The sequence below is a fragment of the Dermochelys coriacea genome, chromosome 10 (genome assembly GCF_009764565.3).
Source record: "Dermochelys coriacea isolate rDerCor1 chromosome 10, rDerCor1.pri.v4, whole genome shotgun sequence".
NCBI lineage: Eukaryota > Metazoa > Chordata > Testudines > Dermochelyidae > Dermochelys > Dermochelys coriacea.
This window is the reverse complement of record NC_050077.1, coordinates 44,264,610-44,292,577: the sequence shown is the minus strand read 5'-3', so window position 1 is coordinate 44,292,577 and position 27,968 is coordinate 44,264,610. Positions and strand designations below refer to the sequence as shown.

Below are 27,968 nucleotides of genomic sequence, written 5' to 3'. Positions count from 1 at the left end.
CCGGCTCAGAGTCATAGTAATAATCATCCCAGCTCTGTCTGAGGGGTTTCTTTGTCATCTGAAAGCAAGGCAGATCAGGTTAAATAGCATTCAAGTCAAAACGTAACTCTCTCCCCCAGGCCTTTGAGACAGGGAAGCAATGCAATTACATTACTTGTAAAGTCAGAATTCATTTTGCATGGAGTTATAAAATTTAAAATATGTAAGGAAGAATTTAGGTTTTAGGAATTATTTACCACATTTGTCAATATTCTGATCTCTACTTATAGTATTTTAATAACATGTATAATGATAATTCCGCATGTTACAAGGCTAATATACTTCTAAGACAGATTTATCTAGGACTATTATAAGTTGAGCCATGGGCTTACCTAGTGATTGAGATCTGCACAGCCATGCTGGAGAACAAGGTCTAGTTTCTACGCTCTTAAACCCTGCTCTGGGGAGCTACATATGTTGGTAAACAGTGATTCATATGATCAATCAAGGAACAGCACCAAGGGGCTTCTACGGAAATGCCATCTAGTCTTTCTCAGCCAGAAAGACAGAGATGGGGTTAAAAAAAGTATAGTTCAGGTGGACAAAATATAAGGATTCTCAAGGCTAAAAAAAATAAGGCAGAACGTAGCCTTAGTGGGAAAATATTATGGCACAACTATTTACATTGCAATAATTAAACTAATTACAGATCCAGTCCTGCATGGTGTTGACTGCAGTAGAAGTGGTGGCCAGCCTGCACAGCTCAAGAAGTATTTAGCACCGTGTATGATTGGACCTTTAGCATTTCAACTGTAAATCTATTTGACAGGCCAAATAGCCTGATCTGAGCAGAAATTACAAATAAGGTTGTTATATTAAAAATATTTTTAAAAAAATTATTTCAGCTCTTTTCTTACACTGAAGGCTTGCTCAAATATCATTTACTTTTTATAAAAACTGGAGGAGTTTAAACAATAGATGCTTTAATTCTCACTCTCAATATAAAATACAATTTTGTTTTGTACACCTAAACATGGACCACAGTGTTGGTGAAAATGGAAAGAAAAGAGTTTTACTTTGTTCCCTAATTTTTTTTGTCTTTTCAGTGAACAGTAACTGACCATCCCTTTATCTCTTCTTATCCCTCTCTAATCTCTCTCTATTTTAGGTATTTTTAAGGCACCTGTAACAAATCCATTTAATTAGTATGAGAATGTTCAAAGGTGATTTCATATTTTTGCCTTTTCATGTTTCCATTTCCTCTTCCTCCTTATCTTTTCATTGTCCTCACTGGATGTAGGCGATGGGAAGAATGTTGTTACTGCACTAATGGAAGGTACTGACATGATATGACACACTTAACACTTCTAGAGAAAGCAATTTGCGTCGGTCCATATGGAAAAAGCTCTCTCTCTCTAACAAATAGGCCTGGATACAATACAGTAATTACGTTAAAAACTCCAGACTGTCATCATGATCCTCAGCTAAATCCAGAATCTGCTTTGAAGATCCACTGAGGGGCACTTAGAAATTCTATGCGCCTCCAACCATCCTCAACAAACCATGATTTAGACTAAAACCGATGTTTTAATTAAAACATGTCAGCCCTCTCCTTACCTAGTACATTATACTACTTTGTTGTTGTTTTTTAAATACTGTTGACCTGTTTTACAACCTTGAAAAAATAAAGGAAATATAATAAAAATAGCTGTTTTTAAAACAAAATTATTATAAAACAACCAAACAAAAAATTCATTTGAAAATAATCTTGGTCCTGCCATGCTTCAAAATTACACAACAGATGTTACATAAAGAACACACTATGTTCTCAGACATCTCCAATACTTACACAGTGTTTAAGAGCAAAAGCCTTAAACTCTATTAGTTCACTAGCTAATGTGAAATTCTTAAATGTCATTAAATGTGGGTGGTAATCATTATTATTACATTGAATTGTAGCTTTAATATACTGCTTTAAAAGTCTTTAAAAGTTCTTACTTTCTGAAGAATTTAGCCCTCTTAAGGTGTCAACCTTTCACAATTTTAAGAAAGACTAAAAAGTTATTTGCAATGCACTGTGTTTACATAATTGAAACTTTAACTTGTAATCTAAGAATGGCAAATTATTTACTGCTAGCCAATGAAAAAACATTTTTCTTTTAAATATATACTAAACTGTTCTCAGATCTATCATTCCAAAGTAAAAAAGGCATTTAATTTTAAAAATCCACATGTAACTAGGGATTCTTTATTTTTTAGTTTGATATTGCATGTGATTTCAACTTCATGACATGAAAGGACAAGCAAGGATGTGATGTGCCATTCCATATTCTTTATGAAAACATGCTTATGATATGAATATGACAGTTTCTGTAATTTCTAACTGGGGAGGCAAGAAGCACAGCTCTCTCCACATTGAGGGAGAGGACGAATTTCATAATACATCTTTGGGTCTGCACTCCAAGGGAGGTGGACATCTGAGTGCTGGAGCAAGTCTCTTAAGCTGAGTCTTCCCAGAGCTGATCTGCAGCTGGCTGTGGCCCTGCCTGTGTGTGTGTTAGAGGAGTTTTAAGAGCCTGGTTCAGCAAGATAGATTAAAGGAGGCCCATGCTGGCAGAACAGGTAGACTCAGTGGTATCTCAGGACATCAGGTGGCTTCCCAAGGGGTCCAACCCGTCACAAAGGGTTCCACATGTCCAAATCCTATTAACATTTATTGGAGCTAATACCTTTTTCCTCTTAACGTACATTAACGGCAGAGGAGAACCGTGCCCAGACCTGGTAAAAAGAACCTCTACAGGGCTATGCGTTGACTTTGTCCTGACCTAGCTTGAACTGCTTCCTGCTTATCCCTGTAAACTTTTCTCCTTCTCCCTGCCTGTTGTAAGGGAGGCCAGCTTGCTGGACAAAGACCCGCTCACATAAATGTTGCAGTGAGCACAACATTTCTACAACAAAGCTTCATAAATTTTTTGCAATGCAAACTGAACAGTCCCACAGAAATATCTCACTTGTTTGTGGTTGATGGTTTCTACATTTTGTTTATATTAGGCTTGTTACATTGTTAAAGTACAAAAGTCATGCTATCAGGCAGCCAATCCATAAAGCTACAGAATTATGACATCATCATGCAAGCTGTTATATCCTACAAGCCTACTGCTAACAAGCGGACACCTCTCTATCTAAACAGATCTAAATAGAAGACAGATATTAATTATTAACAATGGCTTATATTTTTATTCTTCTGTACTCCACTTAAGCTTTCAAATAGATAGCATCAAAATCATTGCCCTTCTCAAATAGCTGAAGTGCCAACACTGATGAATTTCTCATCATGAAACCCTGAATGCAAAGGCCACAGACAACAAATTTCACCACTAAGCTTATTTTCTTTATTAGCATTAAGTCAAATCAATAGAGAAGAAGTATGTCATCAGGAAAGAATGGTCCAGCATTCTAGAGATAAATACATTTTACAACTTCTTTTTATAAAACGCTGTCACATCCCCAAAGCTGCCTGTTTATTCCCACCTGATTGAGGTAATGATACTCCTCAGGTTGTTTAAGATGGAATGCTGATCTTTCTTCCTCACTTGCTCCTGCCAGAAGGTAATAAAATACATGGTAGTTCCTGGTAACAAATAAAAATTATGTTAAACTTGAAAATCAATATCAGCATTGTACATATACTTCTGTGTTCACATTAAGAACCTGATTTTCAAAGTTGTGGAACTGCAGCTGCACATGCAATTGAGGATACAAATTGAGACCGGGATTTTCAAAGGCATAAAGGGTAGTAATACCCAATATCCATTGGCTTTCAAATGACATTAGGGCACCTCACTTCTTTAGCTGATTTTTAACATTCCAGCCATTAATACCAAGATCATGTGCAAATGGCCAGTTCAATGTATAATTGGATAATGTGTGTGCAAACACCTAATCTGTACTCAGGTCCCCCTTGGAAGCAGGCAGTGGCACAATCACATCTGTGTCCAGTACCGAGTTTACAATGGCGTCGGGCCCATACTCAGAAAGGGCCCGCTCCCCGACCGTGGCCATTCCCTCCACTCCGCCTTCCCTCTGTCCTGAGACCCAGCCACCACTTGTCCTCTTACCGCCTGTGCTCCACCCCAAGGCCCCACCCCCAGCCAGCCTCTTCCCCCCAAGGCTCTGCCCGCTGCTCACTATTCTACACCCCCTCCTCCCATCTGGCTGCAGTAGCTCTGGTTTTCTAATTAACCCCTTGTGGGACAACCCGGTGGTAAAGCAAAGGATATAGACTTAAAGGAATTTCTTATCCACATATACCTTACTCTTAGCTAAGGCTAAGATTTTGTCATGGTTATTTTTAGTAAAAGTCATAGACAGGTTCTGGCCAGTAAACAAAAATTCATGGAACCCGTGACCTGTCTGTGACTTTTGCTGCTGTGGCTTCATGATTTCCTCTGCCACCATGGTGGCTAGAAGCTGCGGGGGGGGGGGGGGGAGGCGCCCCTCCACCCATGCCAGCTGGGAACTTCAGGATGACCATATTTCTCAAAGAGAAAACAGGACACCCCAGCTACTTGCCTGACACCCCCCGTGAGGCAGTCACCAGTCATTGGAACTCTGAGGGGGGCCCCCTCAGGAGGCTGTCGGCTGTTGCTGGGACCCTGCTGGGGGCCCCCTGAGGAGGCTGTCACCCATTCTTGGAATCCTGTTGGGGCCCCACTGGAGGCCAGGGACTGAAGCCAAAAATGTCAGAGGTCTGTGGAAGTCACAAATTCCGTGACATAAATGTAGCTTTACTTTTACACAGTATGACCTCACCACCCTTATGAGTCCTGGGTTTGGGCTGAGTGCTTCAGCCTGGTAGCCCTTTGGACCTTCTTGGCAATCTTGCTTCTGGCAGCAGAATGACCCACTTTGCTTAGAAAGCATTCCTCTTTTTTTTTTTTTTTTTTTTTGCTGCCCATGCACTTCCACTGACAAATAACTAAGGTCCAAGATTTCTTGGAAACTGTTCGCAGACCTCCCCAAATAATTTTTGACTACCAAAGACAGTCTAGTGCTAGATGAACCCTGACATCTCTATACTCTTGCCAAGTTCAGAGCCATAGATTTCTACTGGCTACTACAGACCAGAAAAGAGTCTGGGAACAAAAATGAGTGACCTGACAAGATGCATTCTAAATGAACAACAAGACGACCTGTAGAACTTCTAATTTATTTTAGAAAGGTTTGGTCTTCAGCCTTTGACAGGAGAGTGAGCTACAAAATGGAGGAAAGTTACTAAGTGGTTTCGGTGCTTATCTGTTATGTACAAGAAAGTCTTGGGAACCTAAATGTTCTGCCTTGATTCCAGCAAGAAGGTATGACTTTCTTGCCAGCATGAACTTGGGTTGGTGTATGAATTGTGTTTCAGAATTGTATTAACTTGCCCTTTTTCCTCTGAGATCTTAAAGAGGTGATGAGCAGCTCATCCTCTTCAGGATCCTCTGTTGCAGAGTTTCACCAGACTGAGGATGTAATTCCAGTCATTGCTTTTGTTCAGCATATATATAAGAGATTGAAAGATGTCAAAGGGCTCTATGAGCGAAGATGCCACTAATATGCTGATCAGCTCCTCCGCTATGCCTCTTTTTCACTTAGTATAATTAGTATAGTATCTCAGATGTCCCAGTGCTTGCATGAAAGAGATATGAGAGAAAAGCAACTGGCTCACAAAGCAGAGACCATACTAGTTGACATACAAACACTCTGCAGAACTGATAGAATGTGTAATTACCCCAATCAAATGAGAGCAACACCACCCCATTAGTCAAGGGAGTGCACAAACTTGGAGTCCTCTACATTATACCTGGACTTGGCCTTCAAGTTAGCAGCAATGGCCAAGAAACTATTCCAAGAATGGGTGGCCAGATGTCACCCCTTTATGGGTTTTAGGGGGTCCTTATCCAACAGAGAACTCTAAACTCTAAACCTTGCAACAGTAGCAACATTTAATGGAGAGACTGACAGAGAGCACTTAGGAAGTATCTCTCCACAACCAGGGCAGAACCTTCTTAGTGGAGGGTCCAGGATTGTGGAGCCAGCTTCTGCCGGAAATTAGGATGCAGCTGAAACTTACCATCTTCAGAATGTGTTGCATGAAGCATGTTTTCATGCTTGGATATATATAAAGGATATCTGTCATACACCTAGTGAAGTCCCTTATAAAAAGAGGCTATGAAGGAGAAAAGGGAAAACCTTCTGCCTGATTGTTGCCTTGCACCATGTGTAGTCATTTACACCAGTACAAAGAACATAAAGTGAGTGAAAAAAAGCTACTAAATCAGAACAGTTTACACCACTTCACACTGATATTAATGATCGGCACAAAGCTCAGATTAACAGAGAATTAGACCCTTCGTCCCACTTAATACACGCATTGTCCAAGAATAAATTTATGAGAGCGCTTAGGAACATGTGTAATAGTAATACATTAGGCTAGACCCCAAAATGTCAACATTCTTCCTTACAAAATGGTAAACAGGGCAAGAACTCTGTCACTCTGGCTCTGCAGAAGGGGATTTGAAATCCTCTTATTTCACTTTGATATCAAACACATCCTAAATGCTTGAAATACACTATTAATGTTAAAAGAGCTGAAATGGCTAAGATGACAATTACTTTTACGTAAGCATGACTTCACAACAGAAGAGTATTGACAGCACAGTACCATTCCTAAATTAAGAATTCTGCTCTTCAGGAGTCTTATCAAAAGTTTTTCTGAGGGAAAAAAGATTAAGTCAGAACAACCTCGATTACATTTTTTAAGTTACAGTGTGCATGCAATTCAACCTTGAGAGCAGTACATTAGCATTATAATAATGGATGTACCAATTCGACATGGATGAGACTCAGATTGCAAACTATTTAGGTTTCCCCCTTCATCTAACTTAACAGAATAATTTTAGCACCAAGAGCATCTTATCTATTACACCAAAGTACATGTAGCAATTAATGTAAAACTGTACAAGAACAACAGTCTCAAATTATGTCTACACTGCAATAAAACACTCTTAGCTGGCCCTTGTCAGCTGACTCAGACTCAAGAGGGTTGGGCCGTGGGGCTATAAAACTGCAATATAGACATTTGGGCGCTGGCTGGAGCTAGGCTCTGGGATTCCGCAAGGCAGGAGGGTCCCATAGCCAGGGCTCCAGTCCAAGCCCGAACTTCCACACAGCAATTTTATAGCCCTGGAGCCCAACTCAGCTGATACGGGCCAGCCGTGGTTGTTTTATTGCACTGTAGACATACCCTCAAAGAGCAACACAGAAGAAAGTGCCAGTAGTTGACATAATCAATAGAAGATAACGTTTGACTTTCTCTACCCCCTAATAATGGCCATGTAGGATTTGTAGGTTTTTTGTTTGTTTTTTGGAATAAACTATGAGACAGTGGAAAATTTGTTTAAAATAGAGAAATAATTAATAACTGAAATTAAAAGAGAAGTCTGCAATAGGGAAATAAAAGGCCATAAGTGGGCAAAATAAATCATTTTCATTATTATTAGTATCACCATTGTGCCTTGGAGCCCTAGTCCATTATGCAAGATGCTGCTCAAAGAGCAAAAAGACAGCCCATGCCCCAAAATTAAGTTTTAAATAGTTTACAAATAATTCAGAAGTCACATAATAACCATGCTATAACATTTGATTTATCCATTAGTCACAAAGACAGTGGAAAATATAACACAGGGACTGTAAGGATGAAATGAAGAGCTGGATTTTCCTCCCTTCTAGATTTCACTCCCCAAATGAAACTTGCTATTAAACAAATACTGCAAAACAGGTTTGGCCAGGTCTACACTCAAAAGTTAGGTCGACCCAGCCAGGTCACTCAGGGCTATGAAAAATCCACACCTCTGAGCAAGACGGTTAAGCTGACCTAACCGTCAGTGTAGATAGGCTATGTCAACCAAAGAATTCTCCAGTTGACCTAGCTGCTGCCACTTGGGGAGGTGGATTACCTGTCCTAAGCGAATAGGAGAACCCCACCAATCGGTGTAGTGAGTGTCTACATACTACAGCAGTCCAACTGCAGTATTGTGGCTGTGTCACTGTAGAATTTCAAGTGTAGACAAGCCCTTAGCTTAACTGAATTAAGGCAATTTTAATTCTGAATGAGTGTTCACACAGGGGTTTAATGCAGTTTAATTAATTCACATTTTACAAATTAACTTTCCTGAATGTCACTGTGTAGATAAGCCCTAAGTAGCTTGCCTGCAAACTGATTAGTAATACATACTTAGAATGGTGAAACTGATATCCTATAGTCCAGTAAAAATAGGATATTAAAACTGTCATGCACTGAATAAACATATCATTAAAAATATAAGGCTATACATAAGTAAAAAACAGGCTCCTACCGTTCATTGTGTTCCTGATAGACTAGCCTGGATTTCTCCAGTAAATACTTTTCAACATAAGCTCTGGAAGAAAAAAATTAGTCATTCATCTAACGTTCAGCTTAAATGGAGAACTTTATGTGATTTTTTTACTATACAGAAAAGATATTTATATTTCATTCTTGTTTCATTTAGTTATATAAATTTCTTCCTAGGCAGAACAAGCCCAAAATTATGTTTGACTTTTGAGGGTTTAGTGTGATACGAAGCCAGAACTAACATCTATACAAAATCTCTGATGAGTTAACCTATGGGCAAGAAGTGTACAGGGAAACCTTGACAGAAATTAAAGAATCCAAGATACCTATTAAACCTAAATTCAGCAGGATAAAATTGACTGACTAACCCTCTACATCTCAAACTGAGATCAGAACCCATTTAGGTCCTGATCCCGCAATGAAATCCATGTGGATGCTGTGATCTGCCCATGGAGATTTCATTGCAAGTTCAGATCTACATTTTAAAGCCCTCCTATATTATGGTCACTCTCCAGTCATTCACATCTAAGTATATATTAGTATTTTGCTGAATATGGGTCTTCTGTTGGTGCTAAATATCTTGCTACTAAGCCTCTCAAATTTACAAGCTCTTCATGTTTTGGCAATTAAACATATGTGATTCTTTACCCAAATATCGGACAGTGATTTTCAGAACTGTGTGCAAGTTGTTTACACATCAAATGTACATGTGTAAATGCAATTAGAAACATCAGAAATTGTAATCTCTGAGACAGGGCTATACTACTGTGGTTGTACAGTGGCTAACACAATAGGTGTCCATTGTTGGGTGGCTCTTAGGCACCACCATAATAAACATGATTGATAAATAAACAGCATGTATAAGAGACAAATTTTGCACAGGTTCTGAAAGCTTGGCTCTAGACATCTATTGTATCTATCTTTTTAAATATACTCAGTTAGGAAATTATATAAAAACATTTGTGTGAGGTTCATGGAAAAACAGTATTTCATAGTACAACAGAGGCAGCTAATTATTTTTTCAAATGCTATTACTGTGGTTGGGGCGGCACCCAAGGAGCTTACAACTAAGTGTAGAAACATAATATACCAGATGGCCAGAGACAGGGAAGTTCAATTTCTAAGGGAAGCAAGAGGTTTCCTCCTACTTTTTCAGTAGTTGGATTATACTAAAAATGCAGGTTACTTACCTAGGGTTCTTGAAGATGTGTGGTCTAGGGTGACCAGATGTCCCTATTTTATAGGGACAGTCCCAATATTTGGGGCATTTTCTTCTATAGTCACCTATTACCTCCCACCCCGTCCTGATTTTTCACACTTGCTGTCTGGTCACCCTAGTATAGTCCGTATATGTAGTCCACACATAGGATACACATGCGCACCATGTGCCTGAGTCTGGAATTTTTCACAGACAATGTCTATTGGCCTGCACACACGTCATAGCTCTCATGCTCTGAGCCAAGGGCACAAGCGGTGGTGCAGACTGACATCTTTCCAGTTTCCCATTCTTACCTCAGTTCTAACAATCCCCAACAGAAGGGGCTGAGGGTAGATAGTGGAATACAGTTAGGGACCATACACCTCAAAGAACCCTTCAGTTACAGGTAAGTAACCTCAATTTTTTCTCAGAGATAATCCCATGCGTATTCTGCATGTGGGAGATTAACAAGTAGTAATCAGACATGGGGTGGACACAGAAGTGACAGCTGAATGCAATACTGCTGTCCCCACAGCTGTATCCGTTGCTGTTGATTACACCAGAGTATGAAGATATGCAAAGACCTCCAAGTAGCTGCCCTAAGTACCTTTAGGAGGAGTACATGTCTTAGCGAGGCAGCAGCAGAAGTTTGGCCTCTAGTTGAATGAGCTCACACATACTCCAGAGAGGGAAGATGAGCTAATTGGTAACAAAGGGCAATACGACCCAAGATTCATTTTTAAAGACTCTGTACCAATATATCCTGATCCCTTGATTGCTCTGCATGGAAATAGTTTAGGTGTCTTATTAACATCCTTTTTTCTTTGTAGATAAAAGGCTTAGCCCTTTGGAAGTCTAGAGAATACAGCCATTTCTCTTCATCTGAGGAAAAAATACCAGTAGGTGGATTACTTGACTCATTTGAAACTCAAACTACTTTAGGAACAAATCTAGGGTGGGGTTGTAATGAGACCTTTTCTTTAAAGAGAGTAATATATGGCGAGTCTGCCATGAGTGCTCAGAGCTTACTGACTCTTCTGACTGACGTTGTGGCTATTAGAAAGGCCACGTTCCTGGACAAATGGGCCAGAGCACATGTGGCCAGGCTTAAAGTGGGAGAGGTTAGTGAGCAATGATAAAACAAAATTGAGGTCCCAATGAGGTGCAATCTTCACCAATGATGGAAAGTATTGGAAAGAGATGGAAAGAGAATCCCCTTCAGAAATCTAGTTGTGACAGGATGAGTGAATATTGTATGGTTATCCACCAGAGGATGGAAACCACTGATCGCTGCTAAATGCACTCACAGAGAACTGAGCGCAAGACCCTATGATTTAAGGGTAAGTAGATATTCCAAAATAGCAGGGATCCTGGCAGATTTTTGATACAAATTGAATAGGTGAGCCAAACAGGAGAGATGCTTCCATTTTGCTGAGTAACAGCTTCTCGTAGAGTCTTTTCTGCTTTGGTTAAAGATGAATTGCACCTTTAAGAACATAAGTGCTCTATTTCCAATGTCCATTCAAATACCAGGCCCTGAGTTGCAGCGGCCCAGAATGAGATGCTTGAACCTTCCAGCTAATGTGGGGATGTACATGGGTGGATGAAGTGAGAGCTTCAGCAGATCCATAAACCAGAACAGTTGAGTACTATCAGGATGACCTGAGCTCTGTCTTGGTGGATCTTCCATAGAAGTTGTAGTACTAATGGTTTGGGAAGGGAAGACATGGTGATTCTTCCATGACATTAGGAGAGGCATCTACCACTGAGACCTTGACCAAGGCTGCTCTGTAGCAGCACAGAGGAAGTTTCCTTTCCTCCTACAAGACATTCCCCATTGGGCAAAGATATTGTTGAAAACCAAATTATGAACCTCCTATTCATAATTCATGGCAAAATGTCTGCTCAGGCTGTCAGCTAGGTAGTTCTGCACCCATCGTAAATATGCTGCTGATAGGGTTATGTGACAGCTGCGGCACCAACTGCAGAGGGCAACTGCCTTATGCAAAAAGTGAGAGATCTTGCTCCCCTCCGCTTGTTTATATAAAACACCATTGTCGTATTGTCTGACATTATTTGGACACAACTGGATTGGATGAGTGGGAGGAAGGCATCGCAGACTCAAGGGACTGCCCCGAGTTCTGGTAAATTGACATGTATTCTGGACTCCAGATACCTTGTGCCATATGATCACCCATGTGAGTGCCCCAAACCAAGAGGGAGGTACTGGTAACAGTGATTGCATCAGGAGTCAGTATTAGGAAAGGGATCCCTACCTGAACCATTCTCCAGTTTTGTCCACCAGGGGAAAGGATCTAAAACTTTGCAATTTATGTTGCCTTTCTCTGGTGAGTACATAGAGAAAAAAGTCAGTCTGTAGGCAGCAAAAAGAGAAAAGTCAGTCTGTAAGCCTGACAAACAGCATCATGTGTGCCATGTGTTTGAGGAGGGAAAGGAAAGATTTGTTTAATGTCCTGGGTCTGATGTATGAGTGTGCTCATGGCCTGAAACCCCTTGAAAAGTAGATACATTCGTGCTATAATCGAGTCCAACATCATCCCTTGTGACAGAATACACCCCTGCAGTCATATCCTACACACTATTGTAATAACCTTAATTCAAAGTATGCCTTCTAAGTTATCATTTGAAAATTCTTAATTTTCTGGTTGGTATTGTCCCAGTAAAATGTATGAGACAACATTGTATGTGAAATTAACACCATACAGGGAAATCTTATAACACGTTCCAAACCTCCCAGCCCTGCGCAAACAAAAGCTGGCAAACAGGTCTTTCCTAAACAAAGGAATGTGTGCTCTGCTTAATTTGCATTAAAGCAGTAAACAGAGTCATCAAATAGGAAGGGAAGACAAAGGAAGTTTCAACTGATGGAAAAAACAGCAGGGAATATCCTTCCACAGGTTTCAGAGTAGCAGCCGTGTTAGTCTGTATTCGCAAAAAGAAAAGGAGTACTTGTGGCACCTTAGAGACTAACAAATTTATTAGAGCATAAGCTTTCGTGAGCTACAGCTCACTTCATCGGATGCATTTGGTGGAAAAAACAGAGGAGAGATTTATATACACACACACAGAGAACATGAAACAATGGTTTTATCATACACACTGTAAGGAGAGTGATCACTTAAGATAAGCCATCACCAGCAGCAGGGGGGGGAAAGGAGGAAAACCTTTCATGGTGACAAGCAAGGTAGGCTAATTCCAGCAGTTAACAAGAATATCAGAGGAACAGTGGGGGGTGGGGTGGGAGGGAGAAATACCATGGGGAAATAGTTTTACTTTGTGTAATGACTCATCTATTCCCAGTCTCTATTCAAGCCTAAGTTAATTGTATCCAGTTTGCAAATTAATTCCAATTCAGCAGTCTCTCGTTGGAGTCTGTTTTTGAAGCTTTTTTGTTGAAGTATAGCCACTCTTAGGTCTGTGATCGAGTGACCAGAGAGATTGAAGTGTTCTCCAACTGGTTTTTGAATGTTATAATTCTTGACGTCTGATTTGTGTCCATTCATTCTTTTGCGTAGAGACTGTCCAGTTTGGCCAATGTACATGGCAGAGGGGCATTGCTGGCACATGATGGCATATATCACATTGGTAGATGCGCAGGTGAACGAGCCTCTGATTGTGTGGCTGATATGTCCTTCCACAGACTCTTTGGCTCCTGGTTCTCATCTGGAAATGTTTTTCCGGGGGGGACTGAAATTATAAAAAGGAAGGACAAACACCCCAAAGCACCCCTCTCTCTCTGTCCCTGCACCTGAAATGACAAAGGAATGACAAATGACACCTCTGGGGGAGGTGTCCTGACATGAGAGTTTGGTCAGTAATCTGCTGGTGCATGAGGCAAGAAACTTTGTTTGAATCTATTTTAGTTTGTTAAATTAGGCATTCGTGTCTTGTTTATTTTTCTTGTAACCATTTCTGACTTTTATGCCTCATTATTTGTACTCACTTAAAATCTCTCCTTGTAATTAATAAACTTGTTTTATCTAATCCAGCATGTTAAAATTGAACTACCTTGTAATTCCATTTGGGGTAACAAGTTCTGTGCATATTGTTCCCTTAAAGGAATGATAGACTTAATATATTTGTACTGTCCAGGAGAGGGCTAGGCAGTACATGACATATGTTTCTGGAAGAAAATCTGGGACTGAGAGAAGCCTGTTGGGATAACTCTGTGGTAATTTGTAAGGCTGGTAAGAGCCAACATGGCTGGCTGGCTGCAGCACACATAGATATAGCTGGGAGTGACTTACATTTGGCTGGTAGCTGTTTGTGAGCAGCAAGACATTACAAAGGGCATCACAGGTTACAAGGCAAGGGTGACACAGCTACTCAATCTGGATTGTAACCTGATATGTCACACCCCTATAAAATGTATAAACTTCATGGGACTCAGATGGATTTTTTCATGATTGACGCAGACACCCACGGAAGGCAGAAGGCTGAGCAGAACACTGTTGCCCGCTGGATTTCCTCATAGGAACTGCCTGTCAGAAGACAGTAGTCGAGGAGGTAAGGGAAGACTGAAATCCTTCTCTTCACATTGAAGCTGCCATTGCTGAAGAAACCTTTGTAAAGACCCTGGGTGCTGTAGCTAGACCAAAGGGGAGGACTCTGAATTGGTAATGCTCTTCGTTGAAGAGAAACGTGAGGAACTTCCCATGGACTGGGTGGATGTCTATTTGAAAATAGGCGTCTCATGTTGAGAACCATGACCCACTTGTCCTCCTCTAACAAAGGAATTATTGATGTTAAGGATGTATGGAATTTTAGTTTTTGAATGAACCTGTTCAGCTGCATCCCCCATTCTTCTTGGGGAACAAAAAGGAAGGGAAATCCCTTCCCTTGATGTTGTGGTGGAACCCTTTACGTAGCTCTCCTAAGGAGAAGGGAGTTCACCTCTTGTCTTAAAATCTCCTCACAAAATGGTCCCTGAAAAGGAACCAGGAAAGGAGTTTGTGGGTATGAAGTACCAGAAACCCAATCGGATAGCCATGAATAATCTTTAAATACCCATTTGTCTACAGTTAGCTCCCTCCAATTTTTGGCAAACCAGGTAAGGCAACCTCTGAATGTCAGAGGAGAGGAATGAATTAGCATCAATAAAGGGATGCTGGTCTCGACAGCCTGTCAAAAGAAACTCTTTACTCGGGGGTTAGAATATGATGTGGTGGTCGATGTTACAGAGGCTGGGTTACTGCGTCTATAAACTGTCTCTAGCATGGTGGCTCTTGAGGACATTGGTGGTTAAATGGCTGAGGAAGTGGTCCTGCCCTACACCCTTGTCTATAGTATTTTTTTTCTCATAGATACTAAGGTCATTCTGATCATCTAGTCCGACCTCCTGCACAATGCAGGCCACAGAATCTCACCCATCCACTCCTACGAAAAACCTCACCTATGTCTGAGCTATTGAAGTCCTCAAATCGTGGTTTAAAGACTTCAAGGAGCAGAGAATCCTCCCTCAAGTGACCCGTGCCCCATGCTACAGAAGAAGGCAAAAAACCTCCAGGGCCTCTTCCAATCTGCCCTGGAGGAAAATTCCTTCCCGACCCCAAATATGGCAATCAGCTAAACCCTGAGCATATGGGCAAGATTCACCAGCCAGATACTACAGAAAATTCTTTCCTGGGTAACTGAGATCCCATCCATCTAATATCCCATCTCAGGGGATTAGGCCTATTTACCCTCAATATTTAAAGATCAATTAAATTACCAAAATCACATCATCGCATCATACCATCTCCTCCATAAACTTATCGAGTAGAATCTTAAAGCCAGATAGATCTTTTGCCCCCACTGCTTCCCTTGGAAGGCTATTCCAAAACTTCACTCCTCTGATGGTTAAAAACCTTCGTCTAATTTCAAGTCTAAACTTCAGACTTGGTGACCAGTTTATACCCATTTGTTCTTGTGTCCACATTGGTGCTGAGCTTAAATAATTCCTCTCCCTCTCCTGTATTTATCCCTCTGATACATTTATAGAGAGCAATCATATCTCCCCTCAACCTTCTCTTAGTTAGGCTAAACAAGCCAAACTTCTTAAGTCTCCTTTCATAAGACAAGTTTTCCATTCCTCGGATCATCCTAGTAGCCCTTCTCTGTACCTGCTCCAGTTTGAATTCATCCTTTTTAAACATGGGAGACCAGAACTGCACACAGTATTCCACGTGAGGTCTCACCAGTGCCTTGTATAATGGTACTAAAACCTCCTTATCCCTACTGGAAATGCCTCTCCTGATGCATCCCAAAACCGCATTAGCTTTTTTCACAGCCATATCACATTGGCAGCTCATAGTCATCCTATGATCAACCAATACTCCAAAGTCCTTCTCCTCTTCCATTACTTCTAATTGATGCGTCCCCAGCTTATAACTAAAATTCTTGTTATTAATCCCTAAATGCATAACCTTACATTTCTCACTATTAAATTTCATCCTATTACTATTACTCCAGTTTACAAGGTCATCCAGATCCTCCTGTATAATATCCCGATCCTTCTCTGAATTGGCAATACCTCCCAGCTTTGTATCATCTGCAAACTTTATTAGCACACTCCCACTTTTTGTGCCAAGGTCAGTAATAAAAGATTAAATAAGATTGGTCCCAAAACTGATCCCTGAGGAACTCCACTGGTAAACTCCCTCCAGCCGAACAGTTCGCCTTTCAGTAGGACCCGTTGTAGTCTCCCCTTTAACCAAATCCTTATCCACCCCTTGATGTTCATATTGATCCCCATCTTTTCCAATTTAACTAATAATTCCCCATGTGGCACGGTATCAAACGCCTTACTGAAATCTAGGTAAATTAGATCCACTGCATTTCCTTTATCTAAAAAATCTGTTACTTTTTCAAAAAAGGAGATCAGGTTAGTTTGGCACGATCTACCTTTTGTAAAACCATGTTGTATTTTGTCCCATTTACCATTGACTTCAATGTCCTTAACTAATTTCTCCTTCAAAATTGTTTCCTGGACCTTGCATACTACAGATGTCAAACTAACTGGCCTGTAGTTACCCGGATCATTTTTTTTTTCCCTTTCTTAAAAATAGGAACTATATTAGCAATTCTCCAATCATTCGGTACAACTCCTGAGTTTGCAGATTCATTAAAAATTCTTGCTAATGGCTTGCAATTTCAGGTGCCAATTCCTTTAATATTCTTGGATGAAGATTATCTGGGCCCCCCGATTTAGTCCCATTAAGCTGTTTCAGTTTCGCTTCTACCTCAGATATGGTAATATCTACCTCCATATCCTCTTTCCCATTTGTCATGCTACCATTATCCCTAAGATCCTCTTTAGCCTATTAAAGACTGAGGCAAAGTATATGTTTAGATATTGGGCCATGCCTAGATTTTCTCTTGGGGCAGGGATATAAATGCCCAGCGAGTGAAGTATTGTTCTCAAGTCTTTGAGAGACTGAAGGGACTCATCCATCTTCTTATAGAATAGGTTGATAGTTTCAAAACAGATCTTGGATGGTACTCTGCAACTCTCTAGGAAACCTGAGGGTTATAATCATGAATCTCTCCCCATAATAATGGAAATAACCACACCCCTAGACACAGTATCTGCCATGTCCACCGCAGCTTGGAGGAAAGTTTTGGGCACTAATTTGCCCTCATCCTAATCTAAGGTCTGGAAGGGGCCCTATTCACCTCAGGGGGCTTGTCCTTAAATTCCAAAATCTTATTAGTAAAATCTTATTTGGCCAAGAAGGTAGGATAATTTGAAATCTTGAACTGAAGGGAGGTGGAAGAGAAGACCTTTCTCCTTAAAAGGACACAATCAACTCAACCTTTATGGAAGTAGCCTTTAGGTCCTATTGCTTGGACCATGCTGTGGCCACCTTCGCCACCAAGAGTCTCCTCCTCCCCCCCGCCAGATGAAACAAAGCAGCACTTCTCAGCCCTCTTAGGGGTGGGAGCACAAGAAGCAGGAAAGTGCCAAACTGTTTTTGCTGGGTCCATGATGACCTCATTTATGGGGAGGGCCACTCCACTGGGATCGGAAGGTTGCAAAATGTCTAGTAAACTGTGCTGAGGTTCCTGGACTTCCTCAAGATGAATCTGTAGCTCTGAACCCACCTGTGCACAAGCACTTGATATTGTTTAAAGTCATCTGATGGAGACTGAGAACATGGAGTAACCACCTCACCCAGTGAAGACAATGAGCTTGGCTCTTGGAACTGTCAGAATCAGTTCACCTTCCACTTCTGAATATTCTGATAGGCTGATTGTGGGTGTCTGGGCAATGGCAAATAGGACTCCTGAACTGATTCCAGGTGTCTAGTGTAGGGTTCCCATGGCCCCCAATGTTGTCAGTAGGAAGGATCAAATGGCAGAGGAGGACCACATGGCATAGGGCATGTGTCTCTTGGGCAATCATATATGGTAGAAGGTTAGAACCCTGATCTTTGGGGGCACCTGACTCATGCCACCTCCATCCAATGCCATAGAGACTCCTGAGAGGCCTCAAACTCATCGAAAGAGAAAGACGGATACCTTATCTCTTAGAGAACTGACAGTACTGATGGTTGCACATCAAGGCTGGCAGGTGGGACAGGAAAAAGACACTACCTTGTCAGGATAGTCTCTTTCTCTGATATATCCATGTACTGGAATGGAAATGGTCCTGATAGGAGTGGTGAATGCAGATAAGAGCAAAGATGTCCTCTGGAGAAAGGTAACTCTCTGATGACTCTGGGATACCAGGAGAGTCCATTGGCAGAGCTGTTGGGACCAGAGCTTCCCTGGTCATTGTGACGATAAGCTTGCCCCATGGGTGTCACTACCAATACTGCATCAGCTCTGGAAGTGGATGGGAGCACCAAGAGCTGTTTATCCCAAACCTTCACCATCAGAGCCACTGTCAGAACAGTCAGAAACATATCCTTGCATGCCTCCTTCTCCTGTTCAGAAAATGTACTTGGGCCTAAGTCCTTAGCACCATGTGCACTAGCTCTCCCAACTTTAATGGGGTCAAGGAGGGATCCATTCTCTTTGGGGTAATTTTAGATGAAGATGGCTTGTCCTTATGTCTATGAAAGTGTCCTTTTCTCTCATGTGAAGACTTCTCCTTAGGCTTAATATCTTGGCTTCTGTTTCTGAGCTTGAGTTCAGATAGGCGCTGCCCGCTTGGTGAGACCTACGCATAGGGAGTGGTTCCTGGCCTGCGTCCGACTGGGAATTCATCGCCTTCTCCATGAGATGTTTTCTGAGTCTCAGTTCCTGACACTCCCGAGTTCTGGTGGGAAAGTGTGGCAGATGCTGTACTTAGTAGAAATATGAGCCTCATCTCATGTGTATATAAATCTCCCCACTGTATTTTCCACCGAATGCATCCAATGAAGTGAGCTGTAGCTCACGAAAGCTTACGCTCAAATAAATTTGTTAGTTTCTAAGGTGCCACAAGTACTCCTTTTCTTTTTTGCGAATACGGACTAACACGGCTGCTACTCAAATCTCATGAGCAGTAAAGGCAGCGTTGATGTCTGTCACTCACTGAAATGAAGCAAGGGCAGGAAACACTGCTTTTGTACCCCAGGACCCTGGGCATAATTCCAAACTTCTTGGTGGGGTGGGGAGTCTCTCTGTGTGGGAAAGAAATGGGGGGGCACTAACTACACTATCTGCCTGTGTAGACTAAACTACAAAAACTACTACAACTATTACAATTAACTATATATAATAACTTACAGCAATGACGCAGTAAGAAAGAAGCTGAGGACACCAAAGATTCCAACTCAGACCATGCAATGGTAAGAAGGAACAAAAGAGGCATCAGCCCACACCACCTTTTATGCTCTCAGTTTGGAGTATGAGAAGACCTACAGCACATATGTGAGCCAACAGATACTGCTTGCAAAAAATTGTGGACTGAGTCACATGGTGCACATGTGTTTCTCACCTGTGGAATACACCTAAGGACTATCACTCAAAGAAGAAATTGATATTCTCAAAGCTGTACTATTAATCAACAGATGTCACTAGTGCACAGCAAATAGGTGTCATGAAAAGGTACTACATAAATTGATGGTGTAGTTAAGGAAGTGGCCATGTTTCTTTTAGCTTTATTCAAAATAAAAGGGAGAATTTATCCTTTTCCTCATACTGCAACCCTCTAATTATAATAGAGAAGAATGCTGGGTTTAATTTAAGTGGATATTTTAAAATAGAAGACTCTCAACATTAAAAGAATAGATTTATTGCTGAACTGCTTGTTTAAAACAAAAATAAATAATAAAGAAGGTGAGCAAGTTGGGAGTGGCGTGAAAAATTGCCTAAAAAGGTTGGAAAGCAGTGACTTGACTTTCAGATGTGTTGACTGCCCACACTTTCTCTGAAGTAAGTGGGAGCTGTGGATTCTCAGCCCCTCTGAAAATCAGGCAATAAAGTGTGACATTATTTTGCTGGGAAACAAAAAACAAAACAATACAGTGATATAGTATCTACACAAAATGAATGATAAAACAAACCAATACTTATAAGAATGAAGAGAAGGAATATGCTTACATTTTCATCACAGGGGTTTACTCATGCAATTCCCATAGACTAAATACCTGAGAGTCATGAGGCTAAAAGGGGCCACTGTTTAAAATGTACACTTAAGCTTCTTTACCAATAAACATCTGTTCATAACAGGTAAATTCTGCATATATCCCCACAGTAGTTGCAAAATAAGAAAGCTGATTATATATAAAATAAAGCAGACAATGAACCTTCTAGGGCCATATAATATATGGATATTTTCAGTCTGTTTACATTCCTGTTGTACAGGTAAGAATATCACTACATACAATACATCCAAGTTCAAAACCCTAAACTGCTGCTGATTGCCACTTACCCTCGCACAGTGCCTGTTTCCTGGTAATTCACTTGAATAAACTTGCCAAAGCGACTTGAGTTGTTATTATGTGCTGTCTTTGCATTTCCAAAAGCCTGTCATAATAAAGAGAAGATGTTATCATTGTGTTTCAGAAGATACAAGCTGCATATAGCCTACTTACATGCACATCACAGGCTTGCTTTTGGGACTTGGCTGTCATTGCACAAATGATGATAAAAACCTGGGGAAAGATGGCTGAATGATTTAATAGATCTAATGCTTCTCACTGAACCTCAGAGGACCATGTTTACATCCAACTTAAGGTCTTAAGTAGAAAGGAGCCATATGATGGTTTTGTTGTATGAAACTGTCATATGCCATTATAAACCTCTGCTGTGAGAAAAATCAATGCTCAACTAGAATGAAAGGGATTACTTTCCTAATGCCATAGAGGCCAGTCCCAAAAGTATTGGCTGAGATCATTTAGAAGGTCCACACACGGATGTTTGCATGGATGCTTCCTAAAATACCCTTTGAATAAATAGGAATTCAGTTTCTGGATAGACTTTTACTCATACACAATTCATTAGCAATAGTCTATAATAATCTATCACTATCTAGATTTTAAAAGTTAAGATTTGTTATGCTTCTATTTTCCTTCTTAGGTTGCAAAATGCTTGACGTTACAGGACTTCACCTACATCTAGTGCATCTCTCCCACCTACTTTCATAAAATACTGACACATTTACTGAAACATTAATTTGGTGATACATACTAATGAGAGTAATTCTGGTTCAGTAAAGATTCCCCAGCCGATATGATTAGAAAACAAAGCTGTTTCTAACCAGTGCAGCTGTTCCTGAGTTATTAGGCCAGAGGGAACAGTAGAGTTGGCCTCTTGACTCTAGTAACGCAGGATTATCCTGACAAGCAGAGCCTGGAGTTAAACCATGACTGTTCAAAGCAAGAGGGAGCGGGATGAGTCTCAATAAAATAGAATCAAATCATTCTGACTGCGGGTACTGGCTCAAAATCACATATTGCAATAAAACAATCCTCTTAAGTCTGCAGTTATCTTTTGCATATATTTTGGTTCTAATCAAATCACTGAAGCAAGAAACATGAATGCCCATTATGACATGCAGTATTAAATCCAGTAAGTCCACTATGAGGTATATTTATTAATGTTATAACTGGCTGATTTTTTTTTCAAATGTGAACACATGGAAGACGTTAAAATTCAATTTGATCCATGTTAGTTTTCCACAGGTCACTAAAACAAAGTTCTACAATTACAAAAAACCATCAAAATAGCAAGTTTTGCTAGTATATACATGGGAATCAATTTTATATGTGATCTGGTGAACACTTGCACACTGTGTGTGTTTCATAGATTCATAGACTCCATGGCCACAAGGGAACATTGTGATCAACTAGTCTGACCTCCTGTATTATACAAGCCATAGAATTTCCCAAAAAGAATTCCTAGAGTAGATCTTTTAGAAAAAAATCCAGTGTGAGAGTGAGAGAATGAGAGTGAGAGAATGAGAGAGAGAGAGAGAGAGAGAGAGTGTGAGTGAGTGAGTGAGTGAGTGAGTGAGTGAGTGAGTGCGAGAGGTCGCCTCCCTTCTTTTACACACAAGGTCATCTTAGATTGCTCCAAACAGTCCTGCCACACAAAAATGATACCACTGCAGTATTTTGTATATACAGTCCCTTTAAAATTATCAAACGAAAGTTCCACATACAGTTTCACCTCAAAGAACAAAACACTGTATATATTTTCTACCAAATTCTGAAGCAACCAATCTGAGAATGCACAGAAGGTAACTTTACTTCCATCTCATGAATCAACAAGCTACTGATTTACTTTTTTAGGTTACTTGATAACATAAGCTTTGATTTTCAAGGTTTCAAGGTTTCTTTTGGTTCAGAGCTGATCACTTCAATACAATCCTGTGCCAAGGTTTATGATTGAAATTAGTAAGAAAAATGTGTGAGATGAATAGCTATAAATGCAGGATTTTAAAACATTGCCTCAATGGCAAGTTGACTCAGTATTTCCTAACTTTCATTACCTTAAGCACTGTATTAAAAGCTATACTGTATCCAGCCTGCCTTGCAGTTCTAAATAAAACAATGGGATTTTTTTTAGTCTAGAATTTGGGACAGAAAGAAAACTCTCACCTGAAATAAAGAAAATACCATTTGAAATTGTGAACATACTTTACACTGGTGTAGATGGAAAAATCCAAAAGACAAATTGAATTTTAAGAAGCATGCTAAACAAATACCACTACCCAAACAATCAGTGAAGGATGCTTTGAACAAGGACCATAATAGAGAGGAGGGAGAGAAATGCATGTCTAATTAACGTTATGAGCAGCAGTGAGTTACACAATAATACACTCTACTTCTCTTTGCAGCAGTTCATGAATCTATTAATGAATAGCTTTTCTTGTCTTCCTAAGAACATGTAGACCAGTGTTTGCTTGATGTAGTACAAACAGCAACACAAAAAGAGACAGCTAGAGTTGATAGCTCAGTGGACTGGGAATCCGGAAATCTGCTTTCTATTTTTGGCACTGTCAATGACCTTTATGTCATATGACAAGTCACTTCATTGCTCTAGTCCTGTCTCCTCTCCCACCCTGTGTCTGTTTTGTCTAGTCACACTATAAACTCTTCGGGGCAGGGATTGACTCTTCCTCTGTTTTTGTAGGGTGTCTAGCAAACAGTTCTCAAAGTTTTGTACTGGTGACCCCTTTCACATAGCAAGCCTCTGAGTGTGATCCCCCTTATAAATTAAAAACACTTTTTAATATATTTAACACCATTATAAATGCTAGAGGCAAAGCGGGGTTTGGGATGGAGAATGATAGCTTGCGACCCCCGGTGCAATAACCTCGCGATCCCCTGAGGGGTCCCAACCCCCAGTTTGAGAACCCCTGGTCTAGCACAACAGGGTTCAAAATCTAACTACAAACATGCCAGTCACCACTCCACAGTTAAGCTAAGTTCTGCATTTACACAAATACTTACATTAAGAATAAGAAACAAAACCGAAATACTATACCAGTTTTTCAACAATGGAATTTACTGCTTGGTTATTTCTTATCTAAATGAAGCTAGAGATAAACCATTTGAAAGAAAACTCATCAGAAATGGACATTCCAAGGTTATAGTGCAGAAATTCTCCTTTACTTAAACTATTATATACATGAGTTGAAGGATTTACCTATGTTCTTCAATTTGTCTTACCCTAATAGCTCAGACAAAAGCTAGAGCAGTTCAGCAGTGCAGAGCAACAGTACCAATCTAATAAGCAGCATGTGTTTATATTCCATGTCAATCAGCACATTGCCCCAGGTGTCCTCTGAATAAAACCAATAAACTTGGAACAATAATTCTGTGTTTGGAACACGGCTTGTACTTACATATGTATTATTAATAATATTCATTTAATTTTTTAAAATCTTTTCTGGAATAGGATTGAAATTAAAGACCACAAAACCCATATGCTAAGTGACTGCGACAAACTTTATTTAAAACAAATTGGTATTATTCACGTAAGCGAGTTTGCATTAGCAAGCAAAAATATAAAAAAACAGCTACAAGGCAAGCCAGTTGTACTCAATCACCCTTTCATTTTTCTTTAAAAAATTAACCAAATATCAATAATATTTAGGTTTTATGATCAGTTGGCTTTCTAGTTCTCTGTGCTGCACCGTATTTAAATGATGAGATCATTGTTTCAGAGAGAGAAATGAAGTCTATTTATTAGAATTGTTATTTAGGAAGGGTTCTATTCAGAAGTCAGTCAGTCTACTGGCTCAAGGAGCTGCTCCCTGAGTCAGACAGGGTACAGTACTTATTTCTGTCCCATTCCCACAATCCTTGTCATATATTCTCAGTGCATTCCAAATCAGAAGCAAGGAAATTACGTTGAGAGTTGCACTGAGCAGCTCAGCAAGTCCTCCAATATCTTAAGGGCAGAAATTTCTATTCTGTTTGGCAGACATATTCAGAGAAAAATTCTCAAAGACCAGCAGGTCGCAGAAGCTGAGAGCCTCATTTCCGAGAATGATCAAAGGAAAAAATTAACCACCTCACATACAAAAGCGGACATTTGCAGAGGAGGTAAGCCCATTATTAGACTGAAGATGAGAGAGCTCTTCACTTCCCCCTACAATCCACCACATCTGCAGGTTATTTTCTTTACAAAAAACATCCCATATGTTGGGCAGAAGCCCACCCGCCTCCTCATAGGCAGATGTAGCAGTCACAGTCATTAGGAATGCAGTAAGCTTCCTTAGGTCATGTGTTCTCATATAGGGAATAGACGTATTGATTAAGTATAGGGAGCTGCAAGAATTGGGAGTTGTGAGCTGCATGAATTCTCAACCTTCGTAAGCTGTGGGCAGGTCCTCAAGGAATCAATTCTGAAGCACACAGAGGAGAGGAACAGTCAGCATGGATTCACCAAGGGAAAGTCATCCTGACTAATCTAATTGCCTTCTATGACAAGATAACTGGCTCTGTGGATGAGGGAAAAGCAGTGGACATGTCATTCCTTGACTTTAGCAAAGCTTTTGACATGGTCTCCCACAGTATTCTTGCCAGCAAGTTGTAGTATAGGCTGGATGAATGGACTATAAGGTGAATAGAAAGCTGGCTAGATCATCAGGCTCAATGGGTAGTGATCAATGGCTCCATGTATAGTTGGCAGCTAGTATCAAGCAGAATACCCCAAGGGTCAGTCCTGGGGCTGGTTTTGTTCAGTATCTTCATTAATGATCTGGAGGATAGCATGGACTGCACCCTCAGAAACTTTGCAGATGACACTAAACTGGGAGAAGTGGTAAATACACTGGAGGATAGGGAAAGGTTACAGAGGGACCTAGACAAATTAGAGGATTGGGCCAAAAGAAATCTGATGAGGTTCAACAAGGACAAGTACAGAATACTGCACTTAGGACGGAAGAATCCCATGCACTGCTATAGACTAGGGACCAAATGGCTAGGCAGCAGTTCTGCAAAAAAGGACCTAGGGGTTACAGTGGACGAGAAGCTGGCTGTATAAGTAGGGGCATTGCCAGCAGATCAAGGGACGTGATTGTTCTCCTCTATTCGACATTGGTGAGGCCTCATTTGGAGTACTGTGTCCAGTTTTGGGCCCCACACTATAAGAACGATGTGGAAAAATTGGAAAGCGTCGAGCGGAGGGCAATAAAAATGATTAGAGGATTGGAACACATGACTTAGGAGAAGCAGCTGAGGGAACTGGGATTGTTTAGTCTGCAGAAGAGAAGAATGAGTGGGGATTTGATAGCTGCTTTCAACTACCTGAAAGGAGGTTCCAAAGAGGATGGATCTAGACTGTTCTCAGATGACAGAACAAGGACTAATGGTCTCAGGTTGCAGTGGGGGAGGTTTAGGTTGGATATGAGGAAAAACTTTTTCACTAAGAGGGTGGTAAAGCACTGGAATGCATTACCTAGGGAGGTGGTGGAATCTCCTTCCTTTGAGGTTTTTAAGGTCAGGCTTGACAAAGCCCTGGCTGGGATGATTTAGTTGGGGATTGGTCCTGCTTTGAGCAGGGGCCTGGACTAAGTGACCTCCTGATGTTCCTTCCAACCCTGATATTCTATGATTCATGACATTTTTCTTTTGGCTTTACACAGCAGGCTAACCTGTCTTATGACCTGACAGTCCATGGAAACTATTATATGTAATATCACAGGTCCCATAATAGGTTATACCAATTTTTCATATTTTCTTTATTACTCCTTTATATATGAGAGGTCTTCGGGACATGTCTTGCTATAATTTCACAAGATTAACCATATGGTAGAGGCATTCTAAAAATATAGGTTTCAGAGTGGTAGCTGTGTTAGTCTATCAGCAAAAACAATGAGTCCTCCTTGTGGCACCTTAGAGACTAACAAATTTATTTGGGCATAAGCTTTCATGAAAACACAGTTACCAACTAGCTTAAAAGGACAGTTCAGAGTTAACTTGAGGCGATTTAATATATTTTGTTTGTTTCATTTACAAGGTCTCTTTAAAAGAGTGACTAGGTTATAAAATAGGGTGGGCAAACTTTTTGGCCTGAGGGCCACATCGGAGTGCGAAACTGTATGGAGGGCCGGGTAGGGAAGGCTGTGCCCCCCAAACAGCTTGGCCCCGCCCCCCATTAAGCCTCTCCTACTTCCCGCCCCGACTGTCTCCTCAGAACCCCGACCAATCCAACCCCCCTGCTCCCTGTCCCCTGACTGCCCCAACCTATCCACACCCCCGCCCCCATCCAACCCCCCTGCTCCCTGTCCCGACTGCCCCAACCTATCCACACTCCTGCCCCAAAAGGCCCCCTGAGAATCCCATGCCCTATCCAACCCCCCTGTTCCCCAACCACCCCAGAACCTCCACCCCCTCCAACTGGTCCCTGTCCCCTGATTGCCCCCCGGGACCCCCCGCCCCAACCGCCCCATGACTGCCACCTGGGACTCCCTACCCAACCCCCTCACTGCCACGTGTGCCGCTGCTGCCTCCCCCTTACCATGCTGTTCAGAGCGCAGGAGCTCGCAGCCCTGCTGCCCGCACGGCAGTGTACTTATGTGGCGGGGGAACAGCAGGGGAGGGGCTGGGGGCGAGCCTCCAGGGCCAGGAGCTCAGGGGCCAGGCAGCAAGATCCTGTGGGCTGGATGTGGTCCACGGGCCGTAGTTTGCCCACCTCTGTTATAAAAAGTCCTATTAAGGCACTTTATACATGAACAAGTCTAGATATATTTGAACTGTACACTGTGTTCTTGTAAAGCCAGTAAGATTATATGCAACGTAACAGTACAGCCTTGGAAAATTGTGAATAAACTATAACTATTTCAATAAAACAAATTCTGTTCTGTCTATATTATTTCCCTCTGCTAACTGATTGGTGCAAGGCTGTGAATGCTTATTGGAAAAACTCCATAAAGAGCATTCCTAAAATTCTAGGCAAGGCCAGAGCTTTTACTGGCCAGGGCTCAACATTTTGAAGAAAAAAAATTAATACTCCTCTGTACCAGCAATACATCCAGTCTGTACTAGACATTTTTTGAATTCTTGAATCAATTTAGCTCCAGACAAGTAATGGTTCCGCTCTTTTAAGTTCCTACCACATTTTTAAACAGAAAAGATATTTTGATTGGGCTAGCATTGACTTTAAAAGTACATTAATGTTAAAAGTTACATTAGGTCATTTGTAAAGGTTTACAAAAAATTCAATGCTGTCAATCTGAAATGCTCAAAAATCACGAGTCTGGTCACAAAAAAGCCTTAAATAGCATGAGATTTAAAAAAAACGTTTGGGGTTCTTTTTTATTGCCTTTGGGGTTGTGTCTCTTTATGGTTCATGTTTTAAAACTTTTTCCCCACAAACAGGAGTAAATTATTGCGATTTTAAATAAAAACTGAGATGCTCATATAATCACGATTCCAGAAGTGAGACTTTAAGAAAAAAAAACCCTGAGCGACAAATGTTTTAATGATACAAGTG

The 27,968-nt window shown here is 40.9% G+C and overlaps 1 protein-coding gene across 32 annotated transcripts in view; it reads right to left on the bottom strand.

Moving 5' to 3' along the window:
- The window catches only part of MYO9A (myosin IXA), a 471,574-nt gene that overhangs the window by 255,984 nt on the left and 187,622 nt on the right, over window positions 1-27,968 (bottom strand). For 22 of the 32 annotated variants that reach the window (XM_038418673.2, XM_043494428.1, XM_038418680.2 and 19 more), the window contains 4 exons: window positions 20,452-20,546; window positions 8,376-8,438; window positions 3,511-3,610; window positions 2-58 (listed from right to left, as the gene is read on the bottom strand). In XM_038418673.2, the coding sequence (XP_038274601.1) occupies window positions 2-58; window positions 3,511-3,610; window positions 8,376-8,438; window positions 20,452-20,546 (315 nt within the window). The remainder of the gene's footprint in view (window position 1; window positions 59-3,510; window positions 3,611-8,375; window positions 8,439-20,451; window positions 20,547-27,968) is intronic. The other 10 variants (XM_043494419.1, XM_043494431.1, XM_043494425.1 and 7 more) reach the window with 1 other exon arrangement.